At 53.0% G+C, this 23306-nt stretch overlaps 1 protein-coding gene across 1 annotated transcript; it reads left to right on the top strand.

Moving 5' to 3' along the window:
• Positions 1–3211: 3211 nt before the first annotated feature.
• On the top strand, positions 3212–22732 carry LOC308568808 (uncharacterized protein; the record flags this gene model as incomplete). The annotated part of the gene is made up of 16 exons (XM_081162021.1): positions 3212–3793; positions 4265–4347; positions 4491–4647; positions 4757–4918; positions 5019–5144; positions 5452–5672; positions 5772–5821; positions 5931–5976; positions 18523–19069; positions 20291–20373; positions 20934–21090; positions 21262–21423; positions 21512–21637; positions 21724–21944; positions 22038–22084; positions 22638–22732. Exons 1-16 carry the CDS (start codon positions 3266–3268, stop codon positions 22730–22732), a joined length of 2811 nt encoding a protein of 936 aa, XP_081018147.1. The 5' UTR covers positions 3212–3265.
• Between the last annotated feature and the right edge of the window lie 574 nt (positions 22733–23306).

The following is a 23306-nucleotide window of genomic DNA, read 5'->3' as shown; positions in this document are numbered from 1 at the left end:
TGGCAGAAGGACTTGTCCAATATCTGGCCCCTGCTTGCCCCACTCCAGGCTGCTTTGTCCTGGCTGGTCCAGCCTCTTCTCTTTTCACCTTCCCTTGGAGCCTGTGGTTCTGGCTACCACCAGAGGCTGAGGGCCCTGCAGCCACCTCCTCTCTCCCCTCAGTCTCCCTGGGGCCTCCTTCCCTGGGGTGTGCCCTCCCTCCCCCAGGCTTGGCTGGTTACCAGAAAGAAAACCGTCCCCAGGATCAGCCTTGTCCCACAATGCTGATGCAGTGGGCCCGAGCAGGGCCCGGGGATCTGAATGGGGTGCTGGTGATCAGTCAGGTTTGGGAATCCGGCAAATTGAGGCGTGGCATTGGCCAATAATATTTCCTGCCTGGCCAACTCTGGAACGAGATGACCTCACACCTGAGATGGGATGGCCCGAGGACAGAGGAACAAGGTGAACCCACTGCCTAGAGCTGCTCTGTGCCCATCAGGCTTGGGGATTCTGGCGTTTGGCAACCTTGGGACAGGTGTAATGCAAGAAATGCTCCCCACTCCTTCCCTGCCAACTCAGATCTTCTGAGGCCCAGCTGGAGCCACCCCTGGTTCTACCATCTTCTGATGAAAACCTCAGAGGTAGCCCTCCTTCGCTGCTGGGCTTAGAGGTGGTGACCTGTCCAGCTGCATCCTGAGGGCGGAGCACCCCAGTGTTTCCTACGCTCGGTGCTGTATTCCCGCCTTAGTGCTCTCTCCAGGTGACATGACAGGTTCCAAGGTCAGAGACTGTGTCACACCTCCCCCACCGCCTACGCACCCAATCCTGGGCATGTAGAGGGTGCTGGGTCTGCTGTGTTGACTGAGTGGTTTGTTGGGTTGGTCAGCAACTTCCTTCCCGAAGCTTTTCAGCCCAGGCAGCTCCCTGGACCTTCAGTGCTGGGCCTGTGGGCAGCCCCCCTCTCCCCACCTCCAGGAATGGAGGAGGGGCAGCGATCCAATTAGAAAAGAGGCAGAGGCTGTGCTGGGGACAGAGAAGGAAAGCTCTCAGAGCTGGGTTCGAGTCTGCTTTGCCTCTATGCTGTGTAACCTGGGAAAAGTCTTCCACCCTCGTTGGTGGGAGCTTGGTGGACTTTGGTGACCTCAAAGGTTATTTTCAGTTCTGAAGGTGGTGAGTCTGTAGTTGGGCCTGAACTCCAGGCCCATCCTGACAAGTGAGATGGTAAGATTTTTGTGCAAAATTCCAGGGCCCCTTTGCCCATTTGGGGGCTGTAGTGAGGGGAGAATCTCCCAGGCTTGGTCCTAAAGGTGTGTACTGGGCACCAGCTCTGCTAATACCTTTGGGCCTTGTGCCCACAAGCCCAGTGACTGACGGAGCATGATGGGCAGTGACAAAGCCTGGTTATGCTGAGGCAGAGGATTTCAAGGTGGTATCGCCCAGCAGACTCAGGCTGAGGCAGGCCCTCTCTGCTCCTCACCTTGACAGAGGCACTTTCGAGTAAGAACAGTGGCCAGCTCTGTGGGTCACCCCTCAGAACAGACCCTCCCAATCCTGCCTCCATCCCTTGGCCCAAGGTCAAGCCCGCTATGGGCAGAGCTCCTTCCAGGCACCTTGGGGAGACAGGTGAGACTGGACAGGCCTAGACCCTGCCTGTAAGGCACCATGGGACAGTGGAGATGGCCCAAGTCCTGGACTAGTGACTTTAGGGGAATCACTGCTCTCTCTGGTTTTCCCTCTACTTCATAGGATGAATTCAGGACAATGATGTATGTTGGAGACACAGAGAGAGAGTGGTTCAGGATGGTGGAAAGGGCTCGAGCTGGACAAACAGGCAGACTGGGGTTCAAACCTCAGTTCCCCATTGACTAGGGTCTTGGGAAGCCACTTACCCTTCCAGCTCCCTGTCTTCAAACTAGTGGTAGGAATAGGCCCCTCACAGAACCATGTGGCACATGTAGGGCACTCTACACAATACCTGAGCATGGCACATGGCCAGAGAGCCTCCTTCCCACCTGTCTCAACTGAATGAGTGAAGCAGCCAAGCCCAGCCAGAAATCTGTGGACACTTGAGAGAAAACTGTTAGGAACTGAGCCCTGGGGACTCAGAAGCCCATGGTGGGGTCAGGGGTCACTCATGGCACTAGTGGCAGGACAGGTATTCCCTCCCATCCCTGTTTATAGTAGTGCTGGTGATTAGGTGGAGCGATGCATTGGGGGCGGGTTGCTCAAAGGGTGGGAGTGAGGGAGCACAGAGGGGAGGGCAGGGGTGTGGGAGGGAGGTGCCAGAAGAGGTGGGCTTGAGGAGGTAGGTGAGGGGCAGCTGTGCTGGAAAAAAAGGATGGGGGGCCTGGAGGGGCTGGTGAGGGTCAGAGTTGGCCATTGGGAAGGGGCCAGAGGGGTCCTTCATGCATGTTCCTCTGTGGCTGGTGGTGTGTTCTCCCTTTTTACAGATAAAAACACTGAGGCCCAGAGGGGCTAATGGACTGCCTATGCCACTAGGCTTGTAAGGGGCAGAGCCAGGGTTCAAGCTGTCACCTGTCCAGCTCCACAGGGCATGCTGGTTCCATGGTGCACACCACTTCTGGGGGTCCTGTGGGCTCAAAGGCAGCCTCCAGGAAAGAGTGATAGAATTTTTAGAACTAGAAAGGACTCCAAGATCACCTAGTCCAGCCTTGTCACTTTTCTGAGGGGAAACAGGCCCAGAGAGGGTAGGTGAGGGACCTCAGGTCATACAGTGAGCAAAGCAGAGCGAGGCCATGAGCCCAGATCTCTGGTCAAGAGCCAGGCACGTAGAATCCTCCTGGCTGCATCCAGAGATGGCCCTGGGATGGCATCGCTGAGGCTGTCACCGTGGGGCAGGGAGTCTTTCTATGGGCTGACTCACTGCCTGGGGATGCAGGCGCCACAAAGCCGCCTGTGCCAAGGCCCTGCTGTCCCCTTGGGCTCCAGCAACGGGAGCAGATTCCTACCGCCCAGCCTGAGTCACGACTGGCTTTTGTGTGTTTTCTCTTGGCCCCACACCCGCCAAAGCTGGGTGGTAACTCCGAGCAGCACAGCGAAGTGAGTCGACCCCAGGCTGAGTAATCGGAGTGGGGAGTTGGACAGAACCTGAAGTGATGAAATCTGGAGGGGAGCCTGGAGTCAGCAGTTGGGAGGGCCCCACCTTCCCCAGGTGCATATAAAGGTGCCTGGGCATGGGGCAGCCCTAGCATCCTCCCAGACTTCCCGAGCAACTTTCTCTTCTCTCTGCCGACTCGCTCGCTCACTCACCTCCTTCTTTGGCACCATGACCACCTGCAGCCGCCAGTTCACCTCCAGCTCCATGAAGGGCTCCTGTGGCATCGGTGGTGGCTCCAGCCGCATGTCCTCTGTCCTGGCAGGAGGGTCCTGCCGGGCCCCCAGCGCCTTTGGGGGCATGTCGGTCTCCTCCTCCCGCTACTCCTCTGGGGGGGCCTGCGGGCTGGGAGGCGGCTATGGCGGTGGCTTCAGCAGCAGCAGCTTCAGTGGAGGCCTGGGAAGTGGTTTCGGTGGAGGATATGGTGGTGGCCTTGGTTCTGGCTTCGGTGGTGGTTTTGCTGGTGGCTTTGGTGCTTGCTTTGGTGGTGGCGATGGCGGCCTCCTCTCCGGCAATGAGAAGATCACCATGCAGAACCTCAATGACCGTCTGGCTTCCTACCTGGACAAGGTGCGCGCCCTGGAGGAGGCCAACACTGACCTGGAGGTGAAGATCCGTGACTGGTACCAGAGGCAGCGGCCCAGTGAGGTCAAGGACTACAGCTCCTACTTCAGGACCATCGAGGACCTGAGGAACAAGGTGTGTGGGCCTGGTGGGTGGCTCTGGTGGGTGGAGCATTGAGAGGGGTCATGGCTGCAGTGGCCCTTAGAAAACCACTTACTAGCATCTCTATTTTACAAACAGGGAGACTGAGGCTGGCCTTGGGGGAGTGGCCAAGGGCCACTCAGAGATTTGGTGGCAGAGGGTCCTTTTTCAGCATCTAGGTATCTGAGGCAGGCCTGGAACCTTGACTCTTATTCCCTGTGAGCCTTCTTTGCACTGCACCCTCAGCTTCTCTCAACCTTGGGGTGGTGGGAGAGGTGGGGTGCATCCCCTACACACCCTGAGCTGGGTGAAAAAGGCACCCCAGGCTGGCTAGAGGAGCATAGGGCCTGACCTGCCAGCCAGGCAACCCCTAAATGTGGGGAGACTCCTTTCTCCCCTGTGTACTTCACCTCTGAGCAGCAGGATCTTAGTTAACCCTGCTCCTATCCTTCACCCCCTCTGCAGATCATCGCAGCCACCATTGAGAATGCTCAGCCCATTCTGCAGATTGACAATGCCAGGCTGGCAGCTGATGACTTCAGGACCAAGTGAGCATCCCTGTGGCAGGGCTGAGGGTGGAGAGCAGAGGGCAGGGGGTGAGGAGTGGGGCTGTCTATCCAGGAGGACCAGCAGGTCTTGAGCCTCAGAAGCCTCATGGATGGAACCTGATGCCCTGACCTCTGTCTGCCAGGTATGAACATGAGCTGGCCCTGCGCCAGAGCGTGGAGGCCGACATCAATGGCCTGCGCCGGGTGCTGGACGAGCTGACACTGGCCAGAGCTGACCTGGAGATGCAGATTGAGAGCCTGAAGGAGGAGCTGGCCTACCTGAGAAAGAACCACGAGGAGGTGAGGATGCTGCTGGCATTGTTGATGGGAGGCTGGTTCAATGGGGTTGCAGATGCACTTGGGGTCAGGAAAGGGGTCAGCCAAGCTACTTCTTGCCATCCCTTCCTAGGAGATGCTTGCCCTGCGGGGTCAGACTGGTGGGGACGTCAACGTGGAGATGGACGCTGCCCCTGGTGTGGACCTGAGCCGCATCCTGAACGAGATGCGAGACCAGTATGAGCAGATGGCAGAGAAGAACCGCAGAGATGCTGAGGCCTGGTTCCTGAGCAAGGTGGGGCTTGGGTCCTTGGCCTTCCTGCAGGACCTTTGGGCCAGGGGAGCCTCTGGACTGTTTCACCCTTCACACCTTCTGCCCTTTTTTCCTGTCTCAGACTGATGAGCTGAACAAAGAAGTGGCCTCTAACAGCCAACTGGTCCAGAGTAACCGCAGTGAGGTGACCGAGCTCCGGAGAGTGCTCCAGGGCCTGGAGATTGAACTGCAGTCCCAGCTCAGCATGGTATGAAAAACCTGGCACAGCCCAGCCCCAAAGTCACCAGTAATGGCCACCAACCCCTCAACACTGCCACAATACAGTTCCACCTCTGTTTCCCCAAGAGTGGGACTGAAAGGAACATTGTACCTATTATACAGATGGAGAAATTAAGGCCCAGAATGGTGGAATACTTTTCCTCCATGTTGTCTGGCCCATCAGTAGCCCAGCTGGGGTCAAAACCCATGAACCTCACAGAAAACATGCCCAGAGACCTGGAGGGACAGCAGTGACCACCTACAATGACTCTCTTTTTCTCTCTTTCCACTAACAGAAAGCATCCCTAGAGGGCAGCCTGGAGGAGACCAAAGGCCGCTACTGCATGCAGCTGTCCCAGATCCAGGGGCTGATCGGCAGCGTGGAGGAGCAGCTGGCTCAGCTGCGCTGTGAGATGGAGCAGCAGAGCCAAGAGTACCAGATCCTTCTGGATGTGAAGACAAGGCTGGAGCAGGAGATCGCCACCTACCGCCGCCTGCTGGAGGGAGAGGATGCCCAGTGAGTGCCTACCCCCACCGGTCCCCCAGTTGCTCCATAGACCCTTCAGCCCCTTGCTGTTCCCAGCACCTCTGACTGTTCTGCCTTTTCTCCCCACAGTCTCTCCTCCTCTCAGCACACGTCCAGCCAGTCCTATTCTTCCCGAGATGGTAAGGCTCCTTAGGGTCCCGGGCACTCCAGAGCCTCCAGCCCTCCCTGTTCCTTGTGTGGGACCAGCTGAGCTCCCAGAGTCCTCACCTTTTCTCTTCTCTCCCACAGTCTCCTCCTCTTCCTCCGGCCGCCAGACTCGGTCCATCCTCAAGGAGTAGGGTTCATCAAGCTTCAGCCAGGGCCAGAGCTCCAAACACTGAGCTGCCTCTCCTAGAGCTTCCTGCCCACCTGCCGGCCTCACCTCCTGAAGGCCTGGGTCAGGTTCCTGTTCTCCCAGAGCAGGTCCCAGCTGTCTCCCCTTCCTCTCCGTTGGTGATGGGCTAATAAAGCTGACTTTCTGGTTGATGCAAACCTGTGTGGTCTCTGTTCTTGAACTGATGAGAGGGGAGTTGAAGTTGCCTCTCAGGAACCTTCTGGGACCTCACAGTCTGAGGGATGTGGGAAAGAGCAAAGCTCAGAAGAGTTTGAAGGGTCTTCCCTGAAGACCTCCATGCCGTCGTGGGAGTGGGAGGTGAGATACAGGATGGGAGGGAGCTCACACATGTTGACAGACATCATGTGAAATATTTGACAGAGGTTCTTTCCTTAGACACTTCTAGCAACTCTGTGAACTGGGTGTGGTCAGCCCCATTTTGGAATAGAGACAACCCTAGGATTCAGAGAGGTTAAGTAACTTGCATAAAGTCACACAGATAATAAATGGCACGATTGTGGTTTACACCCAGGGCTATCTGGCTAAAATGTCCATGCCTTTCTTTTATACCACCCTATCATATTAGGTATTTTAATGCCAAAGCTCTACCCCCTGGCTCCTCCCATTTGCACACAATGATTCTTCTGTTGGATGGTAGCAGGGTGAGCCTTCTGCCTTGGGGATGGTGCCCATAGTTAGAGCCTTTCTTCTCCCAACCTGCTCCTCCCTATCAACTCCTTTTCCCCCATTCCCTTCAGCCCATAAATTTTGTGCTGACGAGCCCCCTAGGAAATATCTGTCACCCATGCTCTCCTCTTCATCCCTAAACCACCGCCACATTCAGACCTGCTTCCCCTCTCCCTAGAACTGGCCGCAGCCTACTCGCCAGGGCCCCTTGCTGTCTATCTCTCCCACTCCTATTTCTGCTTCATGACCTTCCTAATAAGAATGTGATCAAGATAAAAAACAAGGATGTTATCAGGATTCCTCTGCTTAGGGAACACTCGTGATGTTCCCTTTCCCCTTTGATGCTTGGCCTTTCTGTCTCTACCTGTTTGGGTTCCGTCCCACCCTTCCCTGCCCTGTACCCATGAGTCAACCATACCTGACTAATTGCAATGTCCCATGACTCTCACTGGCTGTGGATGTCTTCCATATTTTAAAATTTTTAATTAAAAAAATCAAAGTTACTTATGTATAACATAATAAAACCTTTTATAAAAAAGAGCCGTTTCCCAAAAAAGGGGGGGAAAAAAGAGCCATCCCAGTTCATGTGATATACCTCCATTCCCACCTCCCACTTTCTTAGTTGTTACTTTTGGCATTTGCCTCATATTATTTTATTATTTTAATTTTTAATCCTCACCTGAGGACATGCTTACAGAGAGGAAGGGAGAGAGAGGGAGAGAAACATTAATGTGAGAGAGAAACATTGATTGGTTGCTTTCTGTAAGTGCTTCAACCAGGGATCAAATCTGCAACCAAGGTATGTGCCCTGACCAGGAATTGAACCCATAACCATTCGGTGCACAGGACAGTGCTTAGCCAATGGAGCCACTCAGGCTGGGATGCCTCCTTATTTTTAAACAACAGGCTTATACTACCATTTCTTGATTTTTTTAAGTTTTAGTGTTTAATGCTTGGCTTTCTGCTGTGGATGGGAACTTACTTAGTTCTCTTATACAGCATTGCCCCGTCCCACTTCTTCCTCACTTTCTTTTTTCCCATCTTCTCAGTATATTTATATTTTCATTAGAAAAATGTTTAATGTTTACATTATTGTGACTATTTAAATGTTACTCATAGTCAAATAATATTTTATACTATACTAAATTTCCTTGGAATAAATATCTCTTTTTCAATTTGTTTAGGTTTTCTATGTACCTATCACTAACTTATCCTCTCATTCATGGCTAGAAGTATAAATCTCCTCTTCATATGTTGAGCAATGCCTATTCCATCAATTTCATCATTTCAAAGAGGTTCCTCTTGGAGCCCTCTGTTATCCTGCTTCGGTCTGTCTGGATGCTCTCTAGGTCTGCTGTCACCCTGGAATTTCCCTTCACCATCATCTTGGGAATCCCTTTTTTCCGTGTTGCATCCCTTGTTTCCTGGATCCCATGTCTTCCTTTTTTTTTTTTCTTTTCCCCCTTCATTTTAGTGAATCACATTCTCTACTACTTTCTGAGAAAGGATTCATAGACCTTTTATGTCTGAAAATATGGTTAATCTACCCTCACTACCCTCACTCTTGACTGACAGTTTGGCTGGGTATGGAATTCTAGTCTGGAAATAATGTTCCCTCAGCATTTGGAAGGTATTGTTACATTGTTTCTTGGCATCTCAATAGTGTTGCTGTTAAGTCTAATAAGTGCATTTTGCTCTTAGCTCGCATTTGCCACTACCTAAGATCCTGGTGCTGAGGTGAGGAGACTGAGTATTCTGGAATGTTCCTTTGCAACTTGTCTACTTTGAACACACCCTCAGATTCTTTATGCTTGACTTAGTGTCAAAGTTTGTGAAATATTGTTTCAGATAACTGCATAAAGTGCTAAAACAATGGCTAGAGTGAGAATTAATGATAGCCTATAAAGTGTATCTGCTGATGTAAATAAATTAGTGGTAAGCTCGTAAGGTTTTGTTTTCTTTGGGTCCATTGTTTCTGAGAGCTATAAAAGGCATAGCATCCTCCTTGTGTCTGAGATAAGAGATTTCTTGTTTGCTTTCCCACCACTGTAGCTTGTTTAAGACCTTCTGACGACTCCCTGAAACATAAACACGAATGAAGCTTTCTGTTTTGCTTGTCCCCACAACCCTTAGATAGCACCCAGCCCATAAGGGACACTCAGTAAAGGTTTGTGGAGTCAAACCATGGGTTTGGTGTAGAAGCCTCTGTTCTTTCTGGCCTCCACAAAACCTCAGAAGCAAATTTTTTGAGAGCAGGTTTCTTTGGATTCCATGTGCCTCTTGTCATGTTGGTACAAGGCAGCCACCATAGTTGGTATTGATGAGCTGCTGTGGAAGAGAAAGCAAGTATCTTCTGGAGCCATGAAGGGACAGATTCCGATCTGTGAGAGCTGAGACACTGAGCAACTGGAACTCTTTATTGGGCCTTCCAGATAGTGTGTGGTCAATGGCATGGGCTGATGTAGCCTTGTGTCCTCTCATCCTCAGTTGTCTAGGACTCTGGAAGGACTTTGAGCAGATTGAGGGCTGTTAAAGCAAAGATGACCATTTAGAAGAGTCCATTTCAGATTTGGGTCTCTGTTAACTCATTGCTGGGACCCGAACATCCCTGTCTTCCCTATGATCATAGCATTGTTACACATAAGACAGATATGTTCTGGTCCTTCCAGCTTTTATCTGCCATACAAATAGTGTGATAACATAAATGGAAATGTAAAAACCCCCCAAAACATTCATTCATTGTTCTGTCCCCAGGGTTCTTATTCTCCCAGGTTCTTTTCTGGCCTCATTATGTGTGAGTACATGGCAAAGATGATTTTCCAATACTTAAGGTCTTCATTATTAAAAGAATAAGTTCAAAGAAATAATAGACTAGTATAAAAGGACATAGATGCCGTTGTTTATATGTGACTAAAAATGGAAAACAAAGTGACTGCCCATCAGTAGTGCACAGTTGAGTAAACAGGGGTCCACTCATTTTATAAAGTATTCAGCAGCCACTACAATCTATAAATTGGAGCTATGTCGGATGGCAAGAACAGATTCCTCAAGGTACTGGGGAAAGGGAAATGCACGATGCAGAAGGGCACACATAGGATATTGATCTCACATGTGAATAAACTAAACCAGTCTCCCATTTATGTAAGTGCACATGTGTGTGTGTAGTTATATGAGCACCAAAAATGTGAAAGGGTGTGCATGAGGTTATTAGCACGGGTTACCTTGGGGGTAGGGTGGGAGGCTGATGTGAGTGAAGGAGGGAGTAGGGGGGAAGAGGTGCTCCAGAAAAAAAAAAGGAAAGGAAAAAAAGAGTGCACACATGTTTATACATATACATACAATTGTGTGTATATGAACAAAGAAAATAAACAAAAAAAAATTAAATCAAAGAATTAGTTAATTTGTTGAATATCACATTTACTTCCTAGTTAAAAATAGATCGTACACACTAATATCCTGGACTGTCAACTTCATAGTGCTATGTAATGGATTTTTATCATCTTAATAATTTCTAAGTGTACAGTTCAGCAGTGTTAACTACATGCGCACTCTATACCCATTGAACACTAATTCCCTCTTCTCCTTCCCCCAGTCCTTGGTAACCGGCCTTCCACTTTCTGTTTCTATCGTTTTGACTGCTTTAGGTATTTCATGGGAGTGGAATCATACAGCATTTGTCCTTTTGGTAACTGGCTTATTTCACTTAGCACAATGTCCTCCAGGCTTATCCACATTGGTTAGCTTGTGGCAACCATAAAATAGATTTAATTTACCTTGTATTTAGATAATAATATGACTACACAAGTCAAAAGTGATAACGGGAAGAGCAGAACTAAAACTAAAGGAGGATCCCAGTCCCCTGCAGAAGGTGGTGTGGAATAGTGGAGGGAGGCAGGAGGCCACCCTGGGGCTGATTCCTTCCTCTCTGCGTCTCAGTTACCTCTTCTGTAAATTTAGGCTATTAGTGTCTACCTGAGAAGGTTTATGTGAGGACTGAAGGAGATAAAAGGTAGACAGTAGGCACCCGATAAATGTTTGCTCGCTCCTTCCCTCCCCTTTTGACAGTTTCCACAGCAGCCTGACCTGTTATTACCTACCTCGTTTGGTTCTTGCAGCGAGGCTGGGGACTGGCAGCTGTGATCTGCTTGACCGCGGAGCTGAGGCAAACCCCTCCTCCCCGCTGGCTCTTGGCCAAGACTCCTAACTCCTTGCACTTCATCATCCATTTTACAGGTGAGGAAACTTGGGGAAGTTGAGTGACTTGCCCAAGGGTGCATGACTGGCAGGTGAGGTGTGTCAGAACACTCCACCCCCATGCTACCTCCCTTCCAGAGGAGCAGACCCCTGGCCTGGTTTGACTTGCTCGGGGTTGCAGTGAAGGCGAGCTCTTCCAGGAGCCTAGAGGACTCAGCTGTGCCCACTTAGAGGCTGCTGTGGGCCAGGCGTGCTGGGGTGCTGGGCCGGGGGCGGGAGCAGGGGGAGGCTGCGGTGATCAATCAGGAGCTGCCCTGGCCTTAAGTGAGACATCGACTTCCAGCACCTAGGTAGGGAAGGGCACTCTCTGTTCTCCTTCTCCTAGAGGTGCCTGCAGTGAGTGCAGGGCGGGCCATGCTTACCAAACCCGAGCTCCTTGGCAGCCCTGTCCATCTGGGCCCATGCCTCCCCTCCCCGCTTCCTCCTCTCCGAAGGGCAGTGGGTGGGGTGTTTGCATCATGGAAATGGTAAATGCTACAAATTGGGGCTCGGTTGATTGTCTAGACTTAAGAAAGTCTAGATCTCAACATTTTAAGGAAAAAAGTTCCAAATAATGCAGCTTAATCTTAAAAATGGGTCATGTCTGCACTCATTGCATTGCGCATAGCCAAACATGTAAGAAAATACTGCAGATCTCCTTTCAGGTTTTTAAAAAATATATCTTCATTGATTTCAGAGCAAGGAAGGGAGAAGGAGAGAGAGAGAGACATCAATGATGAGAGAGTCGTCATTGATCGGCTGCCTCCTGCAAGCCCCCGACTGGGGATCGAGCCCACAACCCAGGCATGTGCCCTGACCGGGAATCGACTTGCGATCTCCTGGATCCCAGGTCAATGCTCAACTGCTGAGCCACGCCGGCAGGCTCCTTTCAGGTTTTGAAGTCTGCTACCTGATTCAGCACAGAAGCCACTCGCATTACCAATGAAGGACTGAACTTAGGGCAGGGTCTTTGTTGTTTCACTGTTATCTTACTCTTCAACATAAACACAAATTTCAACTAGCATTTATGTCAGAACTACACTCGTTTGCTAATTGCAACTATAGGTTGCAAGAGTTTGGCAAGGTCCAAAACACAGGTTTGGCAAAAATCAAAGAACTCGTCCTAGGAGAATCAATTGGCTACATGCCATTTACAATAAAGAGTGCTTCTTATTATTTGTAAACTGAGTGCCACCCATCTCTTATATTCGTAAAATGTATGATAAAATTGTATACATAATGTATATATATTCCCTCAGCCCTTTCTGTTAAATATTTACCAGTATACCACTGGCTTATATGGTTTCAACTAAAAAACTCAGGTGCTTCGGTGTGGGTTCCAGAAGCAGACTCTCAGACAGAAATTCAAGTGCAAGAAGAGTTTTGGGTGATGTCTCGAGAAACACCATGAGGGAGCAGGTAGGTGAGACAGGGGAGGGAAGGAAGTTAATAAGGGGTGTATTATCAAGCAAGTGAACACTGTGGACACCTGTAGCTTAAACCTTCTGGGGGACCCCAAGAAACAGTGAAGAATTCTTCCCAAAAGACAAGGGAGCTGGGGCCTTTGTCCTCTGATCCCATCAATCACAGGTTGAGGGTGCCTCTCAGGCGGGGGTGGCGTTAACTTCCTAGCACTCCAGCCTGCCTCCTGCACAGGCAGAACGCGCTCTGGTGGCCAGAAGCCCTCAGACAGCAGTCTCTGGGGCTGCCAGTTTGAAGTCTGGCCAGTTAGCGCCCAGGAGAAGTGGCCAGAGCTTGGCGGTTAAAGGAGGCAGGCTGTGACGCTGCCAGGGGTAGGGGACTGAAGCCTCAGGACCTCATTGGACACAGGAGCTGCTGCTTGTCCATCCCCCTCATTCCCAGACCAGAATCGGCAATGCTGGGCCTCCGGTTCAGAGGGGGGTCCTGCCTGCAGCTCCCATGCCTTCTCTCTTCACACCCAGACTGTCCTGCTGACTTCCCCAGCCGGGCTTCTGGGCCTGCCTGTTCCCGCAGGCTCCACCCTGGCCAGGCCCTCACAGACTCGCCAGCTCATCACCTCGGCCCTGCTGGCCTCAGCAGCCTCTCCAGGCCTCCCTCCTCTTCTCGTCACTCCCACGCCCAGCTCCTCTTTCCCGGGCTCCTCTTTGTTCTTTGTGTCTGTCTGTGCCTGGCTTTTGATACCTGTTCCCCATTTGAGCTCACCCCAGCCCCCCATTAGACAAACTCTAGGGATTAATTAAAGGGAGATTTTTACCCAGTGTTTACTGTGCCCAGCAGCAGGCTGGCCACTTGCCATGAATTATTTACTCCGGTCCATATCCTGTTAGGTAGAAACTGTTAGGCCCATTTGATAGGAAACAGGCTCGGAGGGCTGCAGTGAGTTGGCCACGGTCACATGGCTGCTGAGTTGGGGAGCCCAGACTGGAGCCCCCCTGCTGCTTCCTGGATCCCAAGCACTGTCAGCCTGGGGAGGGGGTGGGCTGCTTGATGCCGAATCTGCTCCCCAACCTCTGATGGTGAGAATCACGCTTTTTCTTCCTGTAGCTCCCCAGGCCCCCTCTCCTGTCTTTTCTTTTCCCTCTGCCCTGCTGCGCTGGGACTCCTGACACAGCCATTCCGTCTCCCAGTTGCTGACTTTCCTCGAGTTCCCACAGCCACGCCCCTGCCTGGAAATACCCTCTCCCCACTCCACCCACCCAGGGCTCTTCCTTCTTTGAAAACCTGAGTCAAACGCAACATTTCCAAGAAGCCTTCCATGTGGTGCCCACTCCACCTGGTGGCTCCTCGGCTCCAGGCTCCCCTCGGCCTATGGAGCAGAGGAAGATTTAGGCTCATTTGCCCTCCCCAATCAGACTGGACACCCCCAAGGGCAAGGGCTGTGTCTCCTCCATTAGACCAGAGTAATTACAGGAAATTAGCATGCTGAGCAGCTACTAAAGGAGAGACATTTTGTGGCCCCCAAAAGCGCTGTGGAAGCTATGGGGGGCGGGCACAGGCCATGGAGGCAGTGGTCAGATTGAGAAGCGGAAAGCCAGGCGATCTGAGGCGATGGGTGGGACTTGCAGGGTCAAACACACCTGGCAGTGCCACTCCCCTGCTTAGACCCCTTCAGTGCCCCCAGTATTGCCAAGATAAAGCCTGAACTCCTCAGCCCGACCTTTGTCACCTGGCTTCCGCTCCCAGTTCCATCAGGCGGATCCAGCCTTCAGCTGGGGGCTCAGCAATGCTTAAGCCCTGCAGTTGCCCTCAGACCAGTGTTTCCTGCCTCTGCATCTTTGCTCAGGTGCTCCCCTGAGCAAGTGGGATGTCCTTCCTCACTTTCTTTGCTTGCTTAGCATCTACTCAATTAAAAGCTCCTCTAAGATGCTTGCCCACCCTGGGATGGGTGGGGCGACTGCCCTTTCTCTGTGTTCCCTCCATCACTCACGCACCTGCCCACCCGCCTACCCACCCACCATCCATCACCCTTCATTTTTCCATCCATCCATCCATCCATCCATCCATCCATCCATCCATCCATCCTTTCATATTCCCTTACCATGGAGGCCCTTTTCGGCCCTGACTTTTGGGGACCCAATAGCAGGAGGGGACCTGGCACTGGAAAGTGAAGCAGAGCTGGGATTGAATCCTGGCTGAGCAGCTTTTTTACTGTGGACTTTGGGTGTTTCCTCTACCTCTGAACCTTCTGCATCTATAATGTGGGGTGGTCAGTCTCTGTTCTGCCAGCTCTCACAGCTGGCAGGTTCAGACAGGGTCAGGGACACTGAAACACTCGACTCAGCCCATCTGTTGTGTCAGCCCAGGCTCTCACAAGGACACTTGGCCCAGATGGGCTGGCCGGCCTGGGAAACCTGCGGGTGGCAGAGCTTTCTAGGGGAAAGGGGACCCAGGGCCTTGTGGAGGTGCTCCAGGCTCCTGATTGCCTCCTGTGCTTGCAATCCTGCCTGCCAGCCTGCTCCTGGCCCCTGTGCTAGTCCCACCTTTCTGGTGGGAGAGGCTGAGGTCCAGGTCAGCAAGGCCTCAGCCCATTGTCTCTACAAGTGACCGCTCCCAGCTGTAGGAGACATTACCCTGACTACACACAGGTGTCTAGGACTTGGTGGGGAGAGGGATGAACTAAGGAGGCTGGGAAGGGGACAGTGTAGAGGGACAGGGAAGAAAAGGCAGGGGATTCAGGACTCTGCCAGGAGGAGAGAGGAAGTCCAGCCTGGAGGTCTGAGAATCACAAGGAGGCCTCAGACTGGTCACTTGTCTATGAGCCTCTTCGGACTTTAGACTTCCTACTTGTGACCCTGACTGTCCCCTCTTTTAAAAAAGAAAAATAAGTTTATTGATTTTTAGAAAGAGAGGAAGGGAGAAGAGAAAAACACCAATGTGAGAGCATGATATCGATCTGCTGCTTCCTGCACGCTCCCTACCAGGAACGAGCCAGCAGCTCGGGGATGTGCCCTGACTGGGAATCGAACCAGCAACCTTTCCATGCAGGGGATGATCCCAATCAACTGAGCCACACCGGCCAGGGCTGTCCTCTCCTTTTCCCTGGGGCTCTGGGAGGCCTAGAAAAAGACTCTAGATATCAATGATCAGAGAAACATGATATTTCTACAAGGGAGGCCTGCATGGGGGCACAGAGAGGGTTTGAGGAGGCCCAGTCTGATTTTGGGGCTGGACGAGAGGGAAGAAAGAGTTCTTTCTTGAGCCTGGACACCCCTCCCCCAGATAAGTCTCTCCTAAGAGCCAGAGTCCCTCTAGGAGTCCAGGCAAATGAGGCTGGCCTTGCTCACCTCTCAGCACAACCGTCTCTTTACCATGTTTTTCATCACTGCCTCTGCATGTGGACAGCTGCCAGTCTGTTAGATGGGGTAGTGGGGTAGTGGGTTGTTCATGTCTTAAGTAATTTTGATGTGAATCCTCTTGTCCCTCTCAGGCAGGTGGCTTCCTAAGGGCAGGAACAGTCTCTTCCATTAGCTTGGGCTCCAGTGGCATTGGCTGTATCTCCCTCCTCAGACCTGGCTGTTCCGAGGTCCCATCTGCCTCAGGATCCATTGCCTGGCTCCCTGCCTGGTCCTCAGCACACAACGCAGCGGCTTTGTCTGTTTGGATTGGCGTGGGTCCCCCACCCCAGGCTGGTGCAGGGAGACTCACAGACCACAAGGGGCACCGCCCAGGCTCCTCCATTGCCCCTCCTTCCCAGGCGGCTGGAGGACGGTCAGGGAAAGGCGGCCACAGGAGTGCAGCAGTGTGTGTGTGTGTGTGTGTGCCCTCGCTTGCTTCAGGCTCCCACAGACCATATCCCTCATTCTGTTAACCCCTGCTGCCCCCAAAAGCTGCCTCTCCTCAAAATATCATGAGCACCAGGCTGGGCTACTGGTGCCTAGTTCCATGTCTGCAGGGTCTGAATTCTAATTCTGGGTTCTAATCCCGATGAGGGGAGATCAGACTTGTATTCCACGGTGGGGTTTCAGGGTCTGTGGGGGAGGGGAAGGCTGGCGAAGGTCTCTCCTTAGACTGTGTGCATGAGTTCATATATCATTGGTTCCCTACCCTGTTTATCTTTTGGATTCCCCTTAGAGGAGGGCAAGGACGGAGTCTATTTTGGGTTCCATGAATTAGGTGAGGAGTGAAGGAGACTTTTTCCTGTGTTCCGTGCTCTGGGGAGCCTGTCTGTGGCTGCCTGCAGTGGAGGGAGACAGGGTGGTGGGCTCTGCACCCATTTCTGCTCCCAAGGACCCTCTGGATGCTGCATTTTTCTCTGGTGAGCACCCTGTACCTGCAACCTGCAGCCAACAGCAACATTCTTCCTAATAAAAGCATCTGTCTCTCGGCCAAAGTCCCTGCTGCCTCTTACTGGGGAATTAGAGGGCTGGGCTGGGGTGGGGGACCATCCTGTGGAAGGAGATTAGGAGTGTCTGTCAGGGGTGGGGCCCTGGCTTACTCACATCCTTATGAATACTTTGCGCGGCAGATTTGGGGAGCCCACAGCCTCCAGTGTTTGATCAGCATTGTCTTCTGAGCTCCTAAGCCAGGTGGGGGGTGGGGGAGCAGCTCCCTGACGGCTGCTTTGATGGCAGTGAGGTGGGGGGAGAGGGAGGCTCCGCTTCCCTTTTGGGAGCAGTTGATCCTCAGAAGAGCGTTGGAGCCTCCAGCGGGGGCTGTTGGGGCCTGTCTGGGGAGATGGGACGTGTCGGGCAGCCCCAGACACGACCGCATTCCTCCCAACATGCCCGCCGGGGTTGTGGAGCTGAGGGGCTGGCAGGAAGGCAGGGTGCTGCCGGAGGGGTGCCTGAAGAGGTTGTCTGGGAGATGTGGGATGGCTGAGGTCCCCATGCACAAGCTTTTAAGGCAGAACAAAATGGGCCCCTGGAAATGTCCCCTAACCATCAGGGCCTCAGGAGTCAGGGACCCTCGAGTCCACTCCTAGGTACCCGCACTCCTTTCCTACTTCCCCCTCAAAAAACCCTTGAACCAGTTCCACAACGGTTTCAATAGGGGCACCTGAGCCAGCCCCTCCCACCAGGGCTACCCTAGGGGCCTGAGAAGACACCTGGGGATGGAGGGGAAAAGGTCCTGCCAGGTTGTTCCAGGGGTGCTTCTCCACCCCCCTGGAGCCCAGGCTGGGCTACAACAGTGCTAACAACTTTGTGCCACACTCGGCTTACAAAGCCCTTTCACATACATTGCTGTGTTGGATTCTGAGAGCTGAATCCACAATAGGTGGGGTGGATGGTGTTTGCTTCCACTTTACAGATGAGCAAACTGAGGCTCAGAGAAGTGTCAGATCTTGGGTCACACAGGAGTAAGTGGCAGGACCAGGACTCGTGCCTGCATGCTCTTTCCTGATGTGTCTGCCGTGCCTGTGGCCAGACTGAGCAGCTAGCACCGTGGGCCCACGCACAGGTGGGTGGAAGATTTGGGGTGTTTGCTCAGGGCTGGGGAGAGCTGCCTGGATTTCCCTTTAATGGGGGTGGCAGGGTGGAAGCCTGAGCCACCTGACTGGCCAAGCATGGTTCAGGGATGTGACAGGCTCCTTAGCACAGTCCAGCAGTCAGACCTGGGAGGGCCCCAGACTTTCTTGTTTCTTTTTATAGATGGTAATGCTGAGGGGCACCTCTGTGCTTGATGTGACTTTGCTATGCTTGTGTCCCTCCATGCAGGTGCCCCCTTGAGTTGTGGGCTTCCTCTAAGAGGACTGTCTAAGTCTCACATAGTTAATGGGGAGCTAACAGGTCACCAGGTTCATGGTGCAGAGGCCCTGCTCCCTGCCACCCAACTGAGTCCAGCATGTGGGCTCCTGAGGGCCACAGCTCCCAGGGCCTGATAGGAAAGCGTAGCCTGCAGGCCCACACCTTCTCATGTGAATCATGCCTGGCGGGGCGAGAAACCCAAAACACCCCAAACAATGAGTTTCCAGTAAAATATGATAGACATGACAAGGCAGAGGAGAGGAGGGATCTGGCTGGGAGTTGGCGCTGGGAATACGTGATGAAAGCCAAGGGGAATGGAAAATGCCAGGCCCGCCCCCTCCTCAGGACTATAAAGCACCTGCTTCCTTTTCCCACTTACCTGAGTACCTTTCTCTTCTCTCTGCTGACTCCCTCGCTCACTCACCTCCTTCTTTGGCACCATGACCACCTGCAGCCGCCAGTTCACCTCCTCCAGCTCCATGAAGGGCTCTTGTGGCATCGGTGGTGGCTCCAGCCGCATGTCCTCCGTCCTGGCAGGAGGGTCCTGCCGGGCCCCCAGCGGCTTTGGGGGCATGTCGGTCTCCTCCTCCCGCTACTCCTCTGGGGGGGCCTGCGGGATGGGAAGCGGCTTTGGCAGTATCTTCGGCGGTGGCTTCAGCAACAACAGCTATAGTGGACCCATGGGTATTGGCTTTGGTAGTAGCATTGGTACCGGCCTCGGTGGTGGCTTTGGTGCTGGCTATGGTATTGGCCTTGGTGGTGGTGATGGACTCCTGGTGGGTAGTGAGAAGGTGACCATGCAGAACCTCAACGACCGCCTGGCCTCCTACCTGGACAAGGTGCGCGCCCTGGAGGAGGCCAACGCTGACCTGGAGGTGAAGATCCGAGACTGGTACCAGAGGCAGAGGCCCAGTGAGATCAAGGACTACAGCCCCTACTTCAAGACCATCGAGGACCTGAGGAACAAGGTGAGTGGACCAGGTAGCAGGAGGTGCCATTCCAGCTCCCTGACTCTAGAGCAATATGTGCCTCAGGCCACTGGCACCTTTAGATTCCTAGGATAGGTTCCTAACCTTGGCCCTGGATGCCCCCAACTGAGCTGGTCAGTGGGAAGATGGTTTCCCTTCCCCTGCCTTGCTGACACCCTCCTGAGCTCCAGATCCTCAGACCATGTGAGACCAGGAATTCTTACCATTGCAGTTTACAGAGGGAGAAGTTGAAGCTTTGAGTGGTGCTGTGTCCTACCCAAGGGCACAAAGCAAATTAACGGCAGAGCCGAGCCGAGGCTAGAACGCCTGTGCTCCACCTGCCAGTATAGGAGACAGTTACCTGTTCTCCTGCACAGGGGAGGAGCGAGGCTGTAACGGGACAGGGCTAGACACTCAAACTGCTCATTAGCTCATTAGTCTGAGCTGTGGCGGCTGCCGCCCATGAGCCCTGGCACCAGCTGGTCCTTCCCCACAGCTAGGGGGCACAGAGAACCCACAGAGACCATCAGTGGCAGCCCACTTTATGTGACTGGCACAGGAAAGAACCTGGGGAGCTTTTGTCAGCTGACTCTGGGCCCCTGCTCCCTGCTCCCACACCACCCCAGGAGCCCTTCCTGCTGATCCTGCTTCCCTTGGTGTGCTGCTCTGATGTCTTTCGTGGATTAGGGAAATTAGATGACAGGGGAGGGAACTCCAGCCAATCCAGGGTTCAATCAATCTTTTTCTTCTGCTTCCTCTTTTCTGATCCTCTGTGCCAATGGGTCTTACCTTTTGTAAAAGTGCCATCTGAGGTCCCATGCTCTGTGGGCTTGAGAAAGAATGTATGTGCCTGCGGAGGACTGGCAGGGCTGGCTTTTGCAGAGAGAGAATTCAGATTGAGAACTGGGTCTCATCTGTACGCAGGGAACTGGGAGCCCTGAGAGCTGGTTCAGGTTTTGCAACAAGTCAGTGGTAAAACTCAAGAGCTTTTGCTTCTAAGGCCAGGGCACTTTCTATCCCCTCTGCTGACCACGAGTCAGCAAAGTCCTGAGTCAAAGCTGGGCTGCCAGAGGTTACCCTTTAGGCTGCTGCAAGGCGAAGGCTTATGGGAGGAGGTGGGGACTCAAGCAGGAGCATGAAAGCAAAGGCCTCATGCTGGCTGCAGTGAGGCCTGGCTAGTGAGGTCCATTTGACCAATGACCTGTGTCCTTTCCCTTGCAGATCCTCACGGCCACTGTGGACAATGCCAATGTCCTCCTGCAGATTGACAATGCCCGCCTGGCTGCGGATGACTTCCGCACCAAGTGAGTGTGTGGTGGTGGCCCAGAATATCCAGTCTCCCCAGGGTAGGGCACTGGAGCAGCGTTCCCTAAACAGAGCTGATGGCCAGGATGGCCATGTGAAACCCGTTAGGGTGCTTATAAAAATGGAAGATTTTTGGGCCCCACCCTTGGAGTTCTGATTCAGTTATTTTAACAGGCTACCTGGGTGATTCTGGTCCACAGCCAGGTTTGGGAGCCAGTTTTAGGGTGAGGCACTCCCCATTTGCCCATGTGCCCCTGAAGTTTACGAGGTAGTCATATTTGGAAGCCTTGTGTGCTATTTTCACTGAAGCTAGAAGCATCACCCTTCCCTGAATTCTGTAGCATGATAAACTGTTTTATTCCGTCACCCCCTCACACCCCAAAAATGTTCAGATTTGAGCAATCAATGGGTACTGTGTCCAACCATGCTATTTTCAAGATTGGCTCCCTAAACCACCCACAGGGTACCAACTGTGGGAAGAAGCTACAGGGGGCAGAGAACAAAGCCTTCAGTGTGGTCAGGATAGGTGTCTCATTCCCTTTCTCTTGGGTCATCCCAGGTATGAGACGGAGCTGAACCTGCGCATGAGCGTGGAGGCCGACACCAACGGCCTGCGCCGGGTGCTGGACGAGCTGACCCTGGCCAGAGCCGACCTGGAGATGCAGATCGAGAGCCTGAAGGAGGAGCTGGCCTACCTGAGGAAGAACCACGAGGAGGTGAGGGCTAAATGTAAAAGCCAGCTTAGAAGATTAGCTGGGAGGGATGAGATGCACTTGAGATGGTGGAAGGCAATGCTCAGGCCAGGACCACCTCTGACTGGGGAACCCCAATCAACTGCCATAGTGAGGCTCCCAATGAGAACAGTGGACTGTTTTTTGGTTGTACAGGAGATGAACTCCATGAGAGGCCAGGTGGGTGGAGACGTCAATGTGGAGATGGACGCCGCCCCAGGTGTGGACCTGAGCCGCATCCTGAACGAGATGCGGGACCAGTACGAGAAGATAGCAGAGAAGAACCGCAAAGATGCCGAGGACTGGTTCTTCAGCAAGGTGGGTGCCATTCGGGGTGGAAGGAACCCAGGAGACCTGCTTCCCAGGAATTTTCAGGGTGAATGAGGTTTGTTTTTCCCCCCTGAAGACAGAGGAGCTGAACCGCGAGGTGGCCACCAACAGCGAGCTGGTGCAGAGCAGCAAGAGCGAGATCTCCGAGCTCCGGCGCACGGTGCAGAACCTGGAGATCGAGCTGCAGTCCCAGCTCAGCATGGTAGGAGCACTGCCAGGCCTGGGGTGGGCCCCTATCTGGAGACTGACCAACTCAATAATCTCTGATCGTCTTTCCCTCCCTCACAGAAAGCGTCCCTGGAGAACAGTCTAGAGGAGACCAAAGGCCGCTACTGCATGCAGCTGGCCCAGATACAGGAGATGGTGGTCAGCGTGGAGGAGCAGCTGGCCCAGTTGCGTTGCGAAATGGAACAACAGAACCAGGAATACAAGATCTTGCTGGATGTGAAGACCCGGTTGGAGCAGGAGATCGCCACCTACCGCCGCCTGCTGGAGGGGGAGGACGCCCAGTGAGTGCCCTGCCCCCCCTCCAGTGCATCCCTTCACTACTCACTCACTGCCCCCCATGTGTCTAATGATCTTGTCCCTTTCTGTCTTCACAGCCTCTCCTCCTCTCAGTTCTCCTCTGGCTCTCAGTCATCCAGAGACGGTAAGACCTTCCTCCTCATCAAGCCTCAGGACCACCCCTGGTCTCCCAGCAGGTCTAGGGTGTTGGATAGGGGATTCTTGAAGGGTTGAGCTAGAGTTTTCTCACCCAGTATCCCTCATAAACCATCATCGAAACCCACCTTAGGGCTTGGAGCTGGTGGCTTTCGCTTTTTACTTTTGTCACCCAGTGTCTGTGGCAGACCTCACAGTTCTGGTGGTCAGCACCATGGACAGGGCCCCACACAGCTCTGCCTGCCATGGGTCCAGTCTGGGTCTGTCTGGGTCAACGTGGACCGAAACAGCCCTGTCTGAGTTCTTAGGAGGCTCTGGTGTGAGAACACAGGCTCTGTCCCTGGCCTTCAGGAGCCCTAATCTGAAAGAAATGTGCGGATCATATCAGTGTTAGTTCAAGAGCAGTGAACAAAGAGATAATCAGGAGAGAGGGCAGCAGGCTGACAGTTCATTTAATTCCTCCCAACCCCTTGGCCTCCCCACTTCTGATTTCTTCACTGCCAATTCGCTGCTGCTGACGCCTTCTCTCCCCCTTCCCCCAGTGTCCTCCAGTCGCCAGATTCGCACCAAGGTCGTGGATGTGCACGATGGCAAGGTGGTGTCCACCCACGAGCAGGTCCTTCGCACCAAGAACTAAGGCTGCTCAGCGTTGCTCAGGCCTAGGAAGCCTGCCGCCCAACCCTGCGGTGTGGAAGCAGATCTCACTGGGGGACCCCCTCCCCTCCTACAAGCCCTTCACACCTGAGCCCTGCTTCACCCTTGTCCCCTGCTGGCATTCAATAAAGCTTTGTTATCTGGGTTGCACAACTCCCGCCTCTGCCGGGTCATTGTCAGTAGAGGAGGTGGGAGCAAGCGGGGGAAGCATCGCTTTGGAGCTCGTCATAGCACCTGGCTGTAGCCTCTGGGACTGGGGGAAAGGGCCTGGGAGAGGATTGGGCTCAGTTCCCAGGGAGGCTTTCACCACCTCTAAAGATGCAGTTAGAAGTGTGTACAGGTCATGTGTGGTGTCTCCTAGGGCATGGAGGCCGTGCATTCATTCACCCACTCACTCATTTATTTATTCATTCATTCTCCAGATATTATTGAGTATCTCTTGTGTTCCAGGCACTGTGCTAGGGACTGCCGTTTGAGAATATATTGAAGCTATAGATTTTTTTTCTTTTCAGCCCCCAATAAGCATACACACATTTGCATACAATTCATGAGGTTCA

This window comes from Miniopterus schreibersii (genome assembly GCF_964146895.1).
Source record: "Miniopterus schreibersii genome assembly, chromosome: 16".
In the NCBI taxonomy this organism is placed as follows: Eukaryota; Metazoa; Chordata; class Mammalia; order Chiroptera; family Miniopteridae; genus Miniopterus; species Miniopterus schreibersii.
This window is presented reverse-complemented; position numbering and strand designations above follow the sequence as displayed.